Below are 17697 nucleotides of genomic sequence, written 5' to 3' on the forward strand. Positions count from 1 at the left end.
GCATTTATTCAGTCACTTCTGCTTAGCTGTTCAGTAAGTTCTGTTTCACTCCAGTTCCAGAGGACTGACAAATATAGAAATCATCCATTATCCATGTAATGAAAATGCCAGTCCAGCTAGAGTTCTGAAACAGGAGATTTTTCATCTGTTTTAGAATGTGTTTGCTGAACATCTATCCTAGAAGATTTTTCTTCTATTGTATACAGCCTTGGGAGAAATGTCCTTCTAGCCAGTATGTTTTTCTCCTGTGCCACACTGCTACCTGCAGATATATACACTTCACTAATAATGTAATTAAAAACCAATAAAAGTCTCTGTATTATGTATGCCTACATTGAAAACAGCTATTTCTTTGGTAAACTCCTTGACATGATCCTATCAAGCCTGACTGCACTACAATTTTGCTATTTGTAAGAGATTCTAGAACAACCCCTTACATCTTCCTGTAGGTAATGGTTCTAACTAAAATGTTCAACTACAACTACATTTTATACTACAACGAGTGCTGCTGACAGACTAACACGGTGATTAGAATAATCCACATTATTTTTGACCTTTTTAAAAAGGACTCCTGATCTTTTATAACTGTCAAGAAGGAATACTGCCTTGTGACTGCACATAATTTTCCCGTTTTTTCTCTTTCTCTCTGAATTTTCCATTCAAAGCCTTTGGAGACAAAACAAGAAAGCAGACTCCAAAGTAGCAGTCATGATACAGACTTCTCTTCAGGATTGCAGCAGGCATGAAGTAAAGGTATCTCTTATCTTGCTAGTTTTTTTGTCAGAAACCAATGCAATAAAACATCTTGTAGCCTTATTTACCTCTAAAAACTAACAGTTTAAAATGGCAAGAAAAAGCAGAAGTGCCCTGAAAATAGCTGAAGGAGCCAATCTGCCTGCAGGCACATCGTTGCAGGTTCTCGGGGAAATCAGGCATCATTCCCACCCACTGAAGGAGGCAATGTTGGTAACCCAGTTATAAAAGAAAGCTCTGCTACGACGCTGCTGCTTGAGGTGTTATGTTTTAAGATGTAAATGTGAACCAAAGGACTTGATCATTTGTGACTTAAAAATCCCAGTTCCATTTTTTTTGCATTAGCAGTAGGTTTCTCCTAGGTTTCTGGCCTACATCCAGTTAAAACAACTATATGTGACTACTTACCTAAACATTCTCTTTCCGCTCAGTTGATTATGGTATTATTCATTTTCTCTCCTGAAGTGTTGAAATACTTCTGTACACTATTAAGAAGTTCCTTGCCTTCTCCCTAAGGTAGCTGCAGTTCAGTGATGAGTGATGTAATTCCTTCAATAGAATAGTTTGTAATTGGTTCGTAAAGTTTAACATGCACTCTGGGATCTTTTCAGGAAGGGCTATAAACAAGTATCCATCACTCGTACTCTCTAGTATGTCATCCCTGGACCTTTCCTTAGCAGGTCTAAAAATTCCACAGCTGTGATTAAGTATTACCATGCCATGGTGTATTGAAGCCATGTCATGATGTAAGGGCAAGAATTTTCATCCGTCAGTAAGGAAGCAAGGAAGTGAAAAAAGATTCAGTCTACTCACCTTAGAAATACGAAAGAAAGAACTGTGCATAAAAGCCAGCACTGACTCATCCAAGAGTATCTATGGAGAACAGGGAGTCGAAAAGTTTTTTTGGAGTATAAACTCCAAGGTTTGGCTTTTGGTACGGTTAGGGAACTCAGTAATATGATTAGAAAGGGAAATGTAAGTGGGAAATGTGGCACTTGGAAAAAGTAGTTAATTATCCAAAGACCAGAAATGAGAAACGTCCAAGCATTCTTCACATCAACGGTAGCATAGTTCTTCACTTAATAGTCAGGGAAGCAGTAAAAAGATGATACTACTTTTGACTTAGCTAAGTAATGAGTATGTTATTTCAAGGATGTCAAGGAAAATAACCTTACATGACTGACCATGGAATAATTTAATATAATTAAACAAAGGATAAACAAAAACAGGTCTGTAACTAAAACTTACTATTCTAAAATAACAAGCTGTAATAATTAAGAGACTAATTGAAATAAATCAAACTATGGAAGGGATTTCAGGATATGAATGTGAAAGAGGTCTTAATTCAGTTCAAATGGGGATGAAAAGATTTGATTGTGGTTAAAGGCAGAAGCATGGGAATGAATGCATGCAGGAATAAGCTTCAAACCTCCTTGGTTAAATAACCATCTAAGCAAGATATTATGAATATGCGGTGTCAAAAAATACAGAAGAAAAAGACTGATCTGCACATAAAGTTGTGTCTTAGAAGCTAGAAAATACAATGTAACATAAGAATTGTTAAAATCAATTTGAAATAGTCTTAAGGAAGATACTAAAACACAGAGCAAAAAGTGTTGCATGTGTGTTCAAAAAGACAAGAAGGAAAGCAGCAGGACCCCTGTACCGTTAACTTGGGATAACGATTAAAAACAACAGGTGGGTGATGATTTTGGCCATGATGGCAAAGGCAGTGCATCTTGCTACATTACTGCAGCATCTGTCTCCATTTTTAAAGAAAAATGAAGCACAGTGAATGTACTCAGACTTCCATGCAGCTTTTGATGTGATGTCATGTGGAAAAGTAGGAACTAAGCTGGAGATGATGGAACCGGCAGAGGAAACATGAGGTGAACAAGAAACTGAATAAAGGTTAGACAGTCATATATCATACTGAAAAGGAATAGTATCAGGTTAAAAGTCAGTCACTAGTTGTGACTTCCTGAAAGATCAATCTTGGGGCTGGTTTTACTTAGTGTTTTTATCAGTATCCTTGACTATCACTCTGACAACAACATGAAGTCAGGAGACATCACGCAGGGGCAACAAAATGACCAGAACATGAGCAACAGGCATGCAAAGTGGACTAGTAAAAGCAACAAAACACTACAGAACTCTCACTTTACAGTCAGTTATTTGGAACTCATTGAGGAAGAACTGAGGAAAACCAGCTGATCACAAAATGGTAAGAAACCGCTTTTGTGAAGAAAATGCAAACACGATCCTGAGATGTACCAGAAAAGTTCCAGGAGAGACAATGAAGCCAGTAAATTCTGCAAAGCATCAGTAAGGCGTTACCTGGAGTATTTTGTAACAGTCATATTCGGGGTGAAGTCAGACTTGATACCATATGTGGAAAGCCTGAAGATGGTAAAAGAAATTAAAAGAATGTGTTATTACAGGAAACTTATAAAAGCAGGTCTTATTTAGTCAGGCAAAGCAAAGGCTGACGAGGACCTTCCTTCGTCTCCAAATGCATCAAGCAAAAGCTCTGAAAAGAACTGCTTAAGCTCACATACTTGCCAGAAGAATAAGCGAGCATAAAACCTATCACCACAGCATTTAGGCAGAGAATTACAAGGTTTCTAATGATTACAGCACTAAGTTTTATAATAGCTTTCCATTAGAAATATTGATGGCAAGAAACCCAGCTCCTTTTAGGAAGATACTTGCTCAGTTTAAGAAAGAGATGATATGATGTGGTTGCCTGCTGGACTACATAGGTAAAGATATTTCTTCCAGACCTTTCTCAGCAGTTCTGTCCTTGCAGTCATCCTGGTGGCTCCACTTCCCCAGATGCTCTGAAAAAGGAGTATTTGTGGGTCCAGCACAGGCCTATGCTTCTTCCATGACGCTGAGGGCCAGACACAGCCATGAAATGTTTGAGAAGTTTACAGTGGAGACCTCCGAGGGCTGACAGGCAGCTAGGAAGTTATGGGTTAAGTATCGCTGTATGAGAGGAACAGCACTGAATTCCAAATGGGATAGAGCCATACAGCTTACTTAGTGTAAACAAATGGTTATGATTCCTGTCAAGAACAATTTTTCATCTCCATAAAGCCTAGTTTAATAACATGGCACAGGCACCACTGAAAACAGGAATATTAGCTTTCCAACAATTTCCCAAAATTGAAATAGAATCTGTTTTGGCAAAAACAGTAGAGTTGTCTACCAAGAAAAACATTTTAGGTAGTTATATAAGCAATAAAAATAAATGTTTTATAAAATTCACCCAGAAGGACTTATGAGTATTACAAAAACCAATAATAATTAACCAGATTTCATGAAGTACGAAACAGCCAAAAATAACTACCAGTACAGCTGAAGATGGTGAAGTCATTTCTTCTACCGCACTCCAAAACCTGACCACCTGTAGAGATTAAAAAAATATATCCAAAGAATTAATTTTCCTAATATGGGCACAGTGCAAAATTCTGTCTCTTAACATGACTTCATTTTGCCAAAGTAATGGAATTTTATGCAAACTTAATATGTTTTACAAGTACTTGTTCCTCTGGTGCAGAAGAAAATCAGTGGGAAGACAGATGAAATGACAAGAGTATCCACTGGGTTTCCTTTTGCATTAAAAAAATGCTATTGTTTCCAGCCAGGCTTCAGCTCACTACTGCCCCCTGAAGCAGCCTATCTTGCTCCACTGATGATGGAGGTAATTTAGGAAGAGCAGACGTTGTTAACCTCTGTCAGAACCCACTATTCCGACACAAAAGTGATAATCCTACTCTGCATCAGCCACGGGATTTCCAGTAAAGGAAACAATTAGTGTCTTCTCACGGGCAAAGATCTCGTTTAGTCTGTATGCAAACACCATGTTGAAAGGCAGAGTAACCCCTACGAGAACAGGTTCAGGAAAGAGCACGATAAGGACCCAAATTAGGGGGCAACAATGGTTAATTTTGTGTCACAGTGAAGGTTGAGATGGGTTATGACACTTCATATGGGGGAATAAATTAAAAGAAGATAACTTTTCAAACTGAAAGGTAATACTAGTACAAGATCATGTCCCTGAATAAATTTACTCCAGAAATTGAAGTCTTCTGAACCTCTGTGTCTCTAGACTTGCTTTACATGCTGGACAGTGGAACAAGGAACCTAAACTGTTTTCAGATAAAACTTGTTGGTTTCATTTCTGTGATCCCCAAGTTAAAATATCCTTTTTGGATCACTGCTTATTAAACTCTGGATATCTGATTGCATTGACTTACCCTAAGAGGTTGGACATACAGGACACTTTCTTACTACTGGCTGATCATAATTCTTTGCATGCCTTTCTTGTATATTATGATTCTCCATAATTTCTGTTGGCTACTTGAAAAGACACTGGCTTTGAGGCTACAGAGTAGCATGTTGATTTTGCTTGGAAACGTTGAAGGTGGGCCACAGCTAAAGGCAGCTGGAAGGCAAGATGCACTAACACGGAATTTTCAGCTCACTCTTGCAGATACCTGGCTGGCGAGCTGGTGCCCAGCACTCGGGTCAGGTAATACCAGCCGCCACATCTGCAGTCAGAATAGAATTGTCCCCTGCTGTATGGGTCACGGAGATTCAGCGTTTGAGGATCTGTTTTGTCTGTAGTGTGCAGGCATAGTCCTGTCTCTAAGAGTTTACCCAAACAAATTTCTTGTTACCACAAGGACTAAGTATATTGATGACATCTTTTTTTCCTCACATGGGTATGTGGAGTAGATGTTCTATAAACTTTCAGGACAAAGTATCTATTTCACAGTTCTTGGTAATGGCCACGAAGCCAGAACTCCCTCTCTGTGTTGTCCTGTATTCCTGTGAAAAGCTGACCTATGGTGGATACAGAAATAAACAGAATAAATCTAGCTTCAAAATAAGTTAGCTGCATTTATGAACTATGAGCTGCTCAAAAATCAAGTTCTTCTTCTGCAGGAATGGAAGACACCCTCTGATTTACAGAAGGCATTTACAGTTGCAAGTAAAAAATGGAAATTAGTTATCTTTCCCTAGTTCCAGAACCAAAAATGGAGGCTAGGAAACAAGACACACCTCAACCCTTAAATGTACTTAAGGCCACAAAGATTAATCTACTGGATTAGTCATGGGAATTTTTTTTCCTTCTTTTCCCAAAACTGATGTTCTTTGAAATTACTATTAAAATAATCTTTTAAGATTCTGGCCTGTTTATTAGCATCACCCTTTTCCTTCATTGACCTAGCCATTTATCTTGCTCAGAATTTGAGTGTTCAGTGCCATCATAACTGAACACAGACATTTCATGGGAATTAGAGCTCATAGCCCGCCTCTCTCCTGCTTTTGATTTGAATTTTTTTGTTCATTTCTGTTTTATTGTGCAGAGGCGGATTATTAATCTGATCTTTCCTTCGGAATTTCCTCTCAATTCTCACTTTTGCAGAGCCTCATTTTCCTTTGAATTTGGGAGTTCACAGGTTTGGACCTACGGATGCTGTCGAGTGTCGCTGGCAAAGAATCACAGAAACATATTTGTTCATAACTGGGGAAAAAGGGATTTGTTTGAGTACCGATTCCTTCCCCCTACATGCTTTGCTGTAGAACTGCCACTGAGAAACTTCCCCAGCACCTCTTTCGTTTGGCATCCCGCTAACCTGCCGTGCAAAGACAGCACTTCTCACGATGGAAAAGCAATTAATTTGGGGAGCCGACGTAACCGTTAATTAGCTGACGCTAATTATGTAAGCAGCAGCAGGCCCCTTCCGCACCAACCCCCGGGGACGGCCCGGTCACCTACCGCGGGGACCGCCACGCTCACCTACGCTGGCCCTTCCCGACGAGCGAAGATTGCGGCGCGGGTCGCTTACATCGGCTCGACGACACCCGACGGCGGGATTCCGCTGAAAGCGGCTGTTTTCCCCGGAAGTTGACGCTAGAACCTCAGCGACAGCGACCCCGCCCCCTTCCCCCGCGCGCCGGGCGGGGCGGGGAAGGGCGGGGCGGGGCGGAGGGACGTGCCCACGCATGCGCGGGGCCGGCGGGTATGGCGGCGCCGTCGCTCCCCACGCCGCGGTACGAGCACGTCGGGCGGCCGGGGCCGTTCCGGGATGTGTACCGGCCGGCCGAGGACACCTTCCTGCTGCTGGACGCTCTGGAGCGGGACGCGGCCCGCCTGAGGGAGGCTCGGTAGGCGCGGCGGGGGGGCGAAGCTAACGGTTCCCCGCGCGGGGAGGGAGCCGCTGAGGGGAGCGCGGCGGCTCGGGACCTGCTGCTCTGCTCTGCGCTCGTCTCCTCAGGGGGGCTCCGGCCCCGCTGGCGGGCGGTGGGCTGGAGGGCAGCTGCGCTGAGGGCCGGTACCTGCCTTGTTGGCAGCAGCACGCGCTTGAATGTCGTAAAAGGTCCGTGTCTCAGCCCTGAAGAAGCTACAAGAATCATAGAATCGTTAAGGTTGGAAAAGACTTCTAGGATCATCGAGTCCAACTGTCAACCCAACACCCCCAGGCCTCCTAAACCATGCCCAGAGGTGCCACATCTACAGGTTTTTCGAACACCTCCAGGGATGGTGACCCCACCACCTCTCTGGGCAGCCTGTGCCAATGCCTGACCACTCTTTCTGTGAAGACATTTTTTCCTAATATCCAATCTAAACCTCCCCTGATGCAATCTGAGGCCATTTCCTCTTGTCAGAGTTGCATAGCTGCTTGGGTCACCATCCAGTATCACTGGCTGTCATCTGCAGAGCTGCCAGTGTAGCAATAAACACTATGGGAATTGCCCAGGGAGTTAATCTTTTGTGTGATTACTTTGAAACTGTCTGCCAATGCTGTTTGTTCAGAGCTAGCTGAAACTCTTCTGGGGTATTCTGCATTTCTGTTTTCATTGTGTGGCTTCATGGTGATCTTCCATAACTTCCATTGGAGTTCAATCTTGGTGCAATAAATTTGTAATAAATGCTGTAGGAACATAGCCTGTACTGTTGAGATTGTGTAGTTAATGGAAACTTTCCTAAAGTGGCTTGTGATAACCAGGAACCGTCTGTATGGGCACAAGTAGACCTGGCAGCCATTTATGCAGCAGGTGACATAATGTGGGCTTCAAGGGTGGTATGATCAGCAAGTATTTCAGCCTACTTGGGAGAGGAGCACTTCAGCAGCCACTTTCATAATGTTGCCTTGACTAATTCTGTGTCTGTTGCAGGTGCTCTTATATGTCACAAATCAAAGTCATGCAGAGTTTTCTCTCTTTAGAGTTGACATCTGCCTTGAAATAGGATCTGGATCTGGTGTGGTTTCAACATTTCTAGCTTCTTCCATTATTGGCTCCAATGCACTGTACATGTAAGTATAATAGCACTTAAACTGTTGCATGCAGTAATAAAGAATCCATAGCCCTTACATATATACTTTTCATTTTCATGTTTTAAAAACGATTCATTTCACAAAGAAATATTAGCTCAATTCTACAGACGTGGAAATGAAAGAGACCCTAAACTATTTACTTCAGGTTCAGTAACAATTAAGCAGTTGTGTGACTAAATTCCATTTCCCCACTTCTCTGACAAATTGCTCAGCTTACACTTGTGTTTGCTGGGTTAAATCCTAAATTTTAGACACTGACTAGTCTTACTGAGGTCTGATGACATAACATCAGTTACCTGGGTTTTGGTAGTAACTGAATTTTATTGAGAGACTTGTATGGATGTATACTTACACAGAGCTAGCATTGAAAAAGAAATCCTATCCTTCAGCTTTCAGACAGTCATTAAAACTTCCACTGTAGTGTTGAGTGATTTAGTTGCTGATACCTCACTTGTCTTTTACTGGCTATTTTTGCCATTTACTTGCAAAGGAAAGGATGCTGGAACAGATATTTTCATTGAGAGTACATAAATTAGCATGTGGTTCAGAGGTTTAAACTTCCAGATGCAGTTGCCAGGAACTTACACTTTGCTTTTAGATGTACAGATATCAACCCGATGGCATCTTACTGTACACTGGAGACAGCTCTGCTTAACAATGTTCACCTTCAGCCAGTCATTACTGACTTGGTAAGACAGATGTTTCAGTAGTAACTTCTTTACAGTTTTTGTGGTTTTTTAATACTTATTGGAGACACTGAAAGTAACCATAAAGTCTAGAACAAACATCCTTAGTATGCACGGATGAAAAACAGAAAACAACAAAATGCCAGAGTGTTTCTGAAAGAAGGGAAAAACAAACTACTCAAGCTCTAAAATTCAATTTGAAGCTTTAAAAATTCATTGAATTAATTGGAAAAAAACCCCCAAGCTTACATAGATATATGGAAAATGCTGCACCAGGAACTCTGCAGTGACCTGGCATTACCATAGCCCTTCCTCTAGCGCTATGCAGTTCTTAGTTCTCAGCTCTTTTGGATTTAATTAGGAACTGTGTATGTTATTACTTTTTGTTTCTTACAAAATTTGGTATGGAGAAAAGCTTAAGTTTCTCATCTCTTTAGCAAGATATTTGTTTAAGATACCCGGAATATATATGATTATAAAAGGTGATGAAGATAGGCAACAATAAATGTGATTTAAAATAAACAGCTGCTCATACCTGAGAACTGAACTGCAGTTGTCACGGATTGGTCATTTTGGGTAACAAATGTTAACCAATGATAAATACAAAATTCTTTTATATCTAACTTTAAGTTCTGAACTGAGCAAGAATGAAGTACTACCTTTGTGCTTGCATATGTGTCTCTCGCTCTTCAACATCCCATACATAACATAATCTTAAGACTATTGAAAATGTTCTGCTAGGCAAGGGTACTTCTTGATGCTTCTCTTGCACATGGAAAGTAAAGTTTAGTATAACTGAGTCAGGCTGAAATGCTCAGAATATCCTGCTCTGTGCAACTCTGTTTACAGAATGTTTGCATTCTTCACATTTCAAAAAAAAAAAAAACAAAACCAAAAGAATCATCAACTTCATCTACAGGTCAAAGGACTGTCTCCGAGATTAAATGGGAAGGTTGATCTACTGCTATTTAATCCACCGTATGTGGTAACACCTTCTGAAGAGGTAGGAAAAATCTGAAATACACAATAAAAATGGTATTTCTGCTGTCAGAGGAGAGATGGCAAATCATATAAGCTCTGGTATGAGAACTTCAGGGGTTTTTTTAAATAGCAAAGGACATTGTAGGAGCAGCACTGTTATAATGGCACTTCTAACAGTGCTTTTTTAGTGAAAATGGTTTACTAGAGCTGGTTATAGAGACTACATGGGGATAAGGACTGCTTGCTGCTGCTTCTCAATACCTAGTTTCTTCATCAAGTATAAACCATGTAAGACTCCTGCTAGGCACGCTAAGGTATTCTTAAGGAAGACTTTCAATGGAAGATGCATTTGTTCCCTGCAAAATAAATATTCTCTGCTTCCACAGACTCAGACTCTGAGACTTGGACCCAGGAACACTTAAAGGGTTTACTGGCCACCTTCCGTTTGGCAAACGTGCTCATAAAACATTACAAGAAAATACACACAAAGCATGTGACAAAATGTAGCTCTCAATTTAGTTGAAGAACAGAACTTGAAACCCAAGCAGAACGTTCGTCATGTAGGAAGTAGTTTTGAAGTAATTTTGCTGCCTAAACTCATCTGCAGAACCAAAGTTGTCAGATTTCTAATGGCAGACACCTAAAGGCAGAGATTATGGTGATGTTTCTCTTGCAACTGACACCTCTGTCATTCTGTATTAAGACAATCTCTGCTTTCATTCTTCCTAGGTGGGAAGCCATGGAATAGAGGCATCCTGGGCTGGTGGCAAAAAGGGCAGAGAAGTAATGGATCGAGTTTTCCCATTAGTACCAGACCTACTTTCACCAGGAGGATTATTCTACTTGGTCACAATTAAAGAAAATGATCCAGGTGATCACTTTCCTTGGACCCTTAAATGTCCCAAACCAGATTTAACACTGTATTAACCAAAATGTTGATCACAGCAATGATCTGTAGGTTATTAGACTTCACTAAACAAGAAAAAGTAGTACATAACATCAGTTGATTCTAACACGTGGTGATAGCAACTAATTGAAGACTGACAGCACGTACTGAAATTCGTATAGGTGTTCTAGGTCATTTTTTAGAAATACTACAGATACACTCTATCTGCATGCTTCCTATGAACCGTGGCATCTCTGCGGACTCTTGTGCTTCTCATCTTTCAAGTTGGTGTGGGTGTCTAATCTACAGAGGGACTTTCATGTAACCTGATGCCTCCTGGAATCCTTTTTCTGAATTTGTGCCTTGTGCAACCAGTGCATGGTGAGCTAGAACAAAAACACAAGCAAGTTTAACAAAACTAAGAACTCTCTAGGCTAGTTTGGAAAATGGTAATATGGAGGCCCTGAGCCCAGCAGCTCTGCAAGACTTCAATTCCAAGTCTTAAAGGTGACCGTAAATCTTCTGAACTAAGTAACAAAGCCAGGCCAGCCTTTTTCATGAAGGAGGATGGCATTGTAAAGTTAAAAGGTAAAAGCCCTTAGTTGGAAATATGAGGTCTTTCATTTTGACATGTAGAGAAAAGATTCTGACTTGCTCTAATGCTTAATGTCAGGTAGTTTCAAGAAGAAAGATTATTCTTTCACACCTGATTGATCAGACAGCTTTTAGGAGAAGGTGCTACAAATTTCAGTTTCTCCTACAAATGAACTTCATAACTGAATTGTTCATTGCTATTAATAATATCAAAATACAGAACTTCAGTTAGTAAATTGTAAACTTTCTTTGTTCTTGGTGGAAGACCACTTTGCGTAAAAATTACGATCTAAAAGAGTAAGAGCACGCAGTTTATAATCTTTGTTTTACAGCTTATGTTTGGTAGCTGCTTTAGCACTGCCTCTTGCAGCCACCGTCCATCTAAATTCAGTTCTAACACTGCACTTTCAATTACAGATGAAATTGTGGAAACGATGAAGAAATGTGGCTTAGAAGGCACACGAGTACTTTCCAGGCAAGCAGGACAAGAGATGCTTACTATCCTCAAATTCAGGAAGCATCAATAACTGCTCTTAACCTTCGAGATACTAGGCGTGCAGAAAGTTGAACAGAGTACTGAAGCTGTCAAATGAATTTTTAAGCCAAGACTTTCACCCGCTTAAGGTATATCCTCACTTCCCGATTACTGCAGTGAAACTGCTCAAGACTACTTTTATCCCGGATGTTAACCAGCTATTGCCTGTTGTCAGAGGTAGAGTCATCCTCTGGTTATCTGCAGGACAGTTGGGGGGGAACCATGAAATACCCTACCTTGTTGCATTTGCACTTAAGCACTGAAGACTTTCCTCTATAAAGAGGTATTTGTATATTTGTCATTGTGGCCTATAAAAATAATGTACTTGATAGAATTGTCCTGTTTTAATAGCTAGTTATACCTATGCTGGGTTTAAATGAATATTTGGAATCGGCATTACTCGTTTTGATATAGTACCAGGCACTTGTGTCTAAGGGCAATTACTGAGTTTGTTTCTATAGTAAGGAAGTAGCGTACTTCTGAATAGAAAGATGCAGTAAGTGTATCTCAGGAGCTGGGGCAAAGGCAAGCTATTCTCCTGAAGTCTTCTGGGCAAAATAGTGGGGTGATTGTGCTCCCTTTCATGCCATTTTACAAGGAAGGTACTACTATGGCAATGTAGCTTAGATGAAGAGTTCTCACCCATGAAAAGGTATTAAAGGGGAAGAAAAGCATATGCCATTAAAAAGGCTAGGTAGCTGTAAACAATGGCTGTAAGCAGAGAAGTGGGACAAAGGTCTTTCAAAATCACTATACAAAACCGGAAACTATTTCCTGACCACCAGACCCTGCCAAAGAGCTTTCCTCGGCAGCTGCCTCCCCGTCCCCGTGCCCACAGAAGGTCCTAACCCCGCATTGTCCCAGTGGTGCTGAGAGACCTGTGCTGTGCAGCACACCCCTCAGAGGAAGGTGCTGTGCTCACGTGCAGCACAAAGGTAGAGACCATTCAGGTATGCAGCACTGCTAGCCCTGTCTGGGAGAATGCTTTCAAAGACACTGACCCTTAAGGGTTTGTGCCAACAGTTATGGCGAACCATTAGCTAGCTCTTTTTGGGGACTAATGCCCAAGGGCTTTTTTTGTAGGATGCTGAGGCACAGAAAATACTATTTCATTTAAGACTTCAGAGCTAAACTTATGACGCTGAACTTACCCAGCCTATACAAACATTAAAAGCTTCCATGTTTTGATCTGAACACCCAAAAAACTTCTCTAGGAGATTGAAAAGGTTTTGGACAGGCAGAATAACACGTAAGAAGGGTAGGTACTGTCTGCAGAACTGCGTGACTGCAAACCTAGCTAGACCATTTGAGGTATCTCACCACAACGGAATGCAAGAAACTGCTTTTGACTGATACAGGTCAAAAGTCAACTTACAGTGGTCGCATAAAAGTTGTTCCGTATACTACCCTGAAGAAAACACAGAAAGGATTGGATAGCAGGAAGTGTGCAGTGCTGATTGTTTTACATCCTAGGAGTCACCATTCCACAGATTAGAAGACTATTGAAGACCAACACTGCAATTCCGTACAACAATTCAAACAAAGCTACTAGACCTCCTTCAGTAACTTCTCTATTCATTTATTTTTATATAGATAAACATGAATATGAAGACAAATATGGGGTAGTGGCATTTAGAGGGAAGACCCACAGAATCATAGAATGTCCTGACTTGGGAGGGACCCACAAGGATCATCGAGTCCAGCTCCTGTCCCTGCACGAGACAGCCCCAAATTCACAACCTGTCTCTGAGGGCCTTGTCCAAGTGCTTCTTGAATGTCATCAGGGTTGGCGCCGTGACTGCCTCCCTGGGGAGCCTGTTCCAGTGCTCCACCACCCTCTGGGGGAAGAACCTTTTCCTCATGCCCAACCCAACCCTCCCCTGGCACATCTCCCTGCCATTCCCTCGGGTCCTGGCGTTGGTCACCAGAGAGAAGGGCTCAGCGCCTGCCCCTCCCCCTCCCCTTGGGAGGAAGCTGCAGGCCGCGATGAGGTCTGCCCTCAGCCTCCTCCAGGCTGGACAAACCAAGTGACTTCAGCTGCTCCTCGTACGGTTTCTCCTCTAAACCCTTCACCAACTTCGTGGCCCTCCTCTGGACGCTCGCTCCCTAATAGCTTTATATCCTTCATGTACTGTGACGCCCAACACTGCACCCAGCACTCGAGGTGAGGCCGCACCAGCGCAGAGCAGGGCGGGACAATCCCCTCCCTCGACCGGCTGCAATGCAGGGCTTGGTGCACCCCAGGGCACGGTTGGCCCTCTCGGCTGCCAGGGCTCACTGTTGGCTCATGTTCAGCTAGCTGTCGACCAGAACCCCCACATCCCTCTCCTCAGGGCTGCTCTCCAGGCCCTCGTTTCCCCATCTGTATGTACAGCCAGGGTTGCCGTGCCCCGGGTGCAAAATCCAGCACTTTCCCTTGTTAAACTTCATATGGTTGGTGACTGCCCTGCTCTCCAGTCTGTCCAGATCTCTCTGCAGGGCCTCTCTGTCCTAGAGAGTGTCATCAAACTTTTTTAATAGACTCAGTCATGTTAAGGATGTTACTTGATATTTATGCTATATACAAGAAATTCTAGTACTTGAAACTACTGAGTCTAAAAGACCTGTGTTTCACTGACCAAAGTGAGACTACACACAGGCCTTTGTTGATTCTTGCCTTCTGAATAACTTGTCTAAGGAATGTCAAAGTTGGGAAACTGAGAGGGAACATTGTGGCCATCTATGAAATAACGCGTTTCCAGTTTTCCATCAAAGAATTTAAGCAAAGCTTTGCTCTTGCAGCCTACCAGCTAGTCGCTTCTGAGAAGTCATATTTCAATTTGACTGCCTCCTACTTCTGACTTGATGGCGGACCCTTTGCAAAGCTACACTTTTCTTGTTGTTCAGTTTTCACTTACAAAACTGTAAGGAGAGGAGATTTTATGCTTAGCAATTTTGCTTTTATGCAGAGTCATGGGTGTTGAGGTAATGGTTACAGCCAGAGGGCTGTTTGAATGAACCAAAATGTTGTCATCCTTAGACCGCCCCAGGAGTTTTGGGGCGTTAACCACTTTAGCTAACAAAGTTCGGTTGCTGAGCAAGAATCACAACATCAAAAGACAATTTTAAGATATAGTTTGATTCTATTACATGGTTTGACTACAAGTTTAACAAAAGGAATTTTTAGTTAACAACTAGCTTTTAGTTGTAAGAGTTTTGAAAGCGGTAATCAGAGATTAAAAAAGAGCAGTCATCTGGTGCAGTAGATCACAATGCTCAATGGTGTAGGCAGTGTTAAATTATAAAGGACAGCATAAAGAAAATCAGAACAGAAAGTGTAATAAAATATTACATGCTTTCACCAAAAAATGATTGCACTGGACTGTCTAACAGCTGGGTATTTAGACAAAAAAAATGTGTCTACTTTAATAAATCATGAGTCAATTCTCTCGGCCACACTGTATTGCTGCCTGCTGCAACTGTAGTGGAAGCACTTCTCAAAATGCAATCCACATAAGAACAGAGGTGACTTCTGCAAGAACCTATTCCTATTAATGCTGCCATCAACCTCATGAGGACTGGGAACTACTGACAGGCCAGGCAGGTGGTTTTTGTTTGGTTGGTTTTTCTGGTTTGTTTCGGGGTTGGTTTATTTGTTTTGGGTTTTTTTTGTGTGTGTGTTTGTTTTTAAAACTAACTATGCCTACACACTCTGCATGACCTAATATTTGCCAGGGCATACCTGTTCCCTTCTCCTAGAAGACCAAAGAACACAGCACTGCTTCTGGAGAGTTCTGGGGGGCGTACGGCTGCATTCAGTGCACGTGAGAATAAGCCACATGGTAGACAGAGACTTCCTATGTAGTGTTCAACTTAACCAGAAGCAAGCAAAAATCCTGCTCCCCGAGGCCCCTAAGCACTGCTCTGTCAGCCAGTACCGGCGTCAAAAGACACACTGCTGCTTTTGCAAGCACCTGCACTTCTTTTTTCTACCAGAACCAAGACAAAAGCTCTCCCCAGGCTGTTCCTAGTAGACAATTTGCAAGTTAGAGTCTGCTAGAAGAGTTTAAGATGTCTCTTTTCAAACAATACCTGGTTAACCACAACTAGCCTTCAGATCGGTTATTGAACTTGCACATAAATCGTTTAGAATAGCCAGTCGTGTCTGAAACAAAGTGATGCAACGGAGACACACCTGGAGGTTTAGTATCAGTAATCACAAAAACAATAAAGCTTGCTCCTTAATCTGTGTTTTCAGTTAGACCTTTTCAATACCAGTTTTAAATCCTTTCCCTTCTCTCTTTCTCAAAAAATGTCAGGAAATTTATCTTCTGGAAGCCCAGTGTTACCTGTTTAAAATATATACTTAAGTTATCAACAGCCAAAATCATTTCCAGGGTTATCACCTCAAAAGGGACCAACTTTGAGAAAACATACAGGATCTAAAAAAAAACCAGCTGTTGAGGTACAGCCAATTGCGTATGCTATAAACTTGGCATCTGAAAATGTGTGCTATTAATTTCTGAAAGTTTATCACACAGAGGAAGAGACAGCAATCCAGAGACTACAAATATTGACAAAAGTCCTTTATTCCTCCCCTTTTATGGACTTTTTAAACAAGTCCACCACAAATACCATCCAAGTTTGAACATGTTCGTATGCTACTGCTGTTAAAAAAGCATGAAAAAATGTATAGTTGAAGACAATATTAAGTTCTGATACATCTGTCGTGTTCACCTAAGAGTCCTTGCTATATGGGATGGGAAGTACAGTGTACATTCAGTGAGTGTGCATGCCTTCTCTTTAAAATCCAATTATCAATAAATAGGCATTGTTTTTCACTGTCATGCAGGAATGATTGTACCCTCTCTACTTGCTTGGGCTTCCAAGTCTCCATGGGTTTAGGGTGCTGGGTGGCTGAGGTTTTCTGGGAAAATGAGACTGTTCAAGGTGAAAGCTTGGTTTATAAACGTTAATTTAGAGCACGCTATGTTTAACCTTCTGTTAAAGCATAACATTTTATCAGCTTAGTTCCATGCCTTCATGTCTAACAGCAACAACATTCTTTTTTTCCCCTTAAGAGGGAATATTATGAACCGCACTATAATAAAAAATCAAGTCTTTATACCATCTATGTTAAATTCTGCTATTATATTAAGAGCCATAATGCGGGTTAAGTGTATAACACCATGTTAAGAATATACCTAAAACAAGAGATTTTAATCAACTATGCTGTGGCTTAAACACCACTTTTCAGACATAACTTGGCATTATTTCTGAATTTTTAATATATCAAGACTTTAAAAATATACAAATGAAAATAAATTATTCTTATATATTTCTTTATATCAAAGAAGAATCTTAAAACTTACAAAAAACAGTCCAGAGGTAAATATGTCATATCCCACTAGTCAAGAATCTAAAGTAACTGACATTATTCCAGGTTAGCTTCTTTCAACATACAGTTTATTGCCTCCTCTTCATTTACTACTTAGCTCACAGAGAGAAGAAAGACCATTTTATTTCAGAAAAATGTCTCTCGACAGAGTGGACAGGTGGATTTGTTGCTGGATGTGAACCATTTGTACTGAAAGAGAAATAAAAGTGTTTAATATGCAAATGCAAGCTGAATATCAGGAACGCTGGTTTATCACCAAAAATAACCATTATTTGCCAATGAATATAACTATCAAAGCATTAACTACACTTTAAAAAAAAACAAGCAACAGTAAAAAAACCCTTTCCACTTGTGTATGTATCCATATATATACACACATAGTACTGAGGTTTTATTCTAAAAACCCTGACACAAAGGAATTCTCATCCAGTCTCATTTTAGAATAAAAAGATAGTGTTTTTAAAGCAGCAATAATCCCTCCATTGTATGGCCATACAGATGCCAACGTGTTCCAGTCGACTCTGTGACTGTAC

At 41.2% G+C, this 17697-nt stretch overlaps 2 protein-coding genes across 3 annotated transcripts in view; one reads left to right on the forward strand and one right to left on the reverse strand.

Moving 5' to 3' along the window:
- The first annotated feature begins 6753 nt into the window (after nt 1-6753).
- On the forward strand, nt 6754-16491 carry N6AMT1 (N-6 adenine-specific DNA methyltransferase 1). Of its 2 annotated transcripts, none has more exons than XM_064470313.1 (7): nt 6754-6933; nt 7995-8084; nt 8704-8794; nt 9711-9794; nt 10502-10643; nt 11670-12070; nt 13381-16491. In XM_064470313.1, exons 1-6 carry the CDS (start codon nt 6791-6793, stop codon nt 11777-11779), a joined length of 660 nt encoding a protein of 219 aa, XP_064326383.1. In that variant the 5' UTR covers nt 6754-6790; the 3' UTR covers nt 11780-12070; nt 13381-16491. The 2 variants fall into 2 exon arrangements, with proteins under 2 accessions (XP_064326383.1, XP_064326392.1); XM_064470322.1 differs by having other exon boundaries at nt 11670-11876.
- The window catches only part of LTN1 (listerin E3 ubiquitin protein ligase 1), a 35034-nt gene continuing 33674 nt past the window's right edge, over nt 16338-17697 (reverse strand). Inside the window, exon 30 of the mRNA XM_064470302.1 lies at nt 16338-17353. Coding sequence (XP_064326372.1) covers nt 17291-17353 — 63 coding nt within the window. The 3' untranslated portion in view covers nt 16338-17290. The remainder of the gene's footprint in view (nt 17354-17697) is intronic.

Source organism: Phalacrocorax carbo, chromosome 1 (genome assembly GCF_963921805.1).
Source record: "Phalacrocorax carbo chromosome 1, bPhaCar2.1, whole genome shotgun sequence".
NCBI lineage: Eukaryota > Metazoa > Chordata > Aves > Suliformes > Phalacrocoracidae > Phalacrocorax > Phalacrocorax carbo.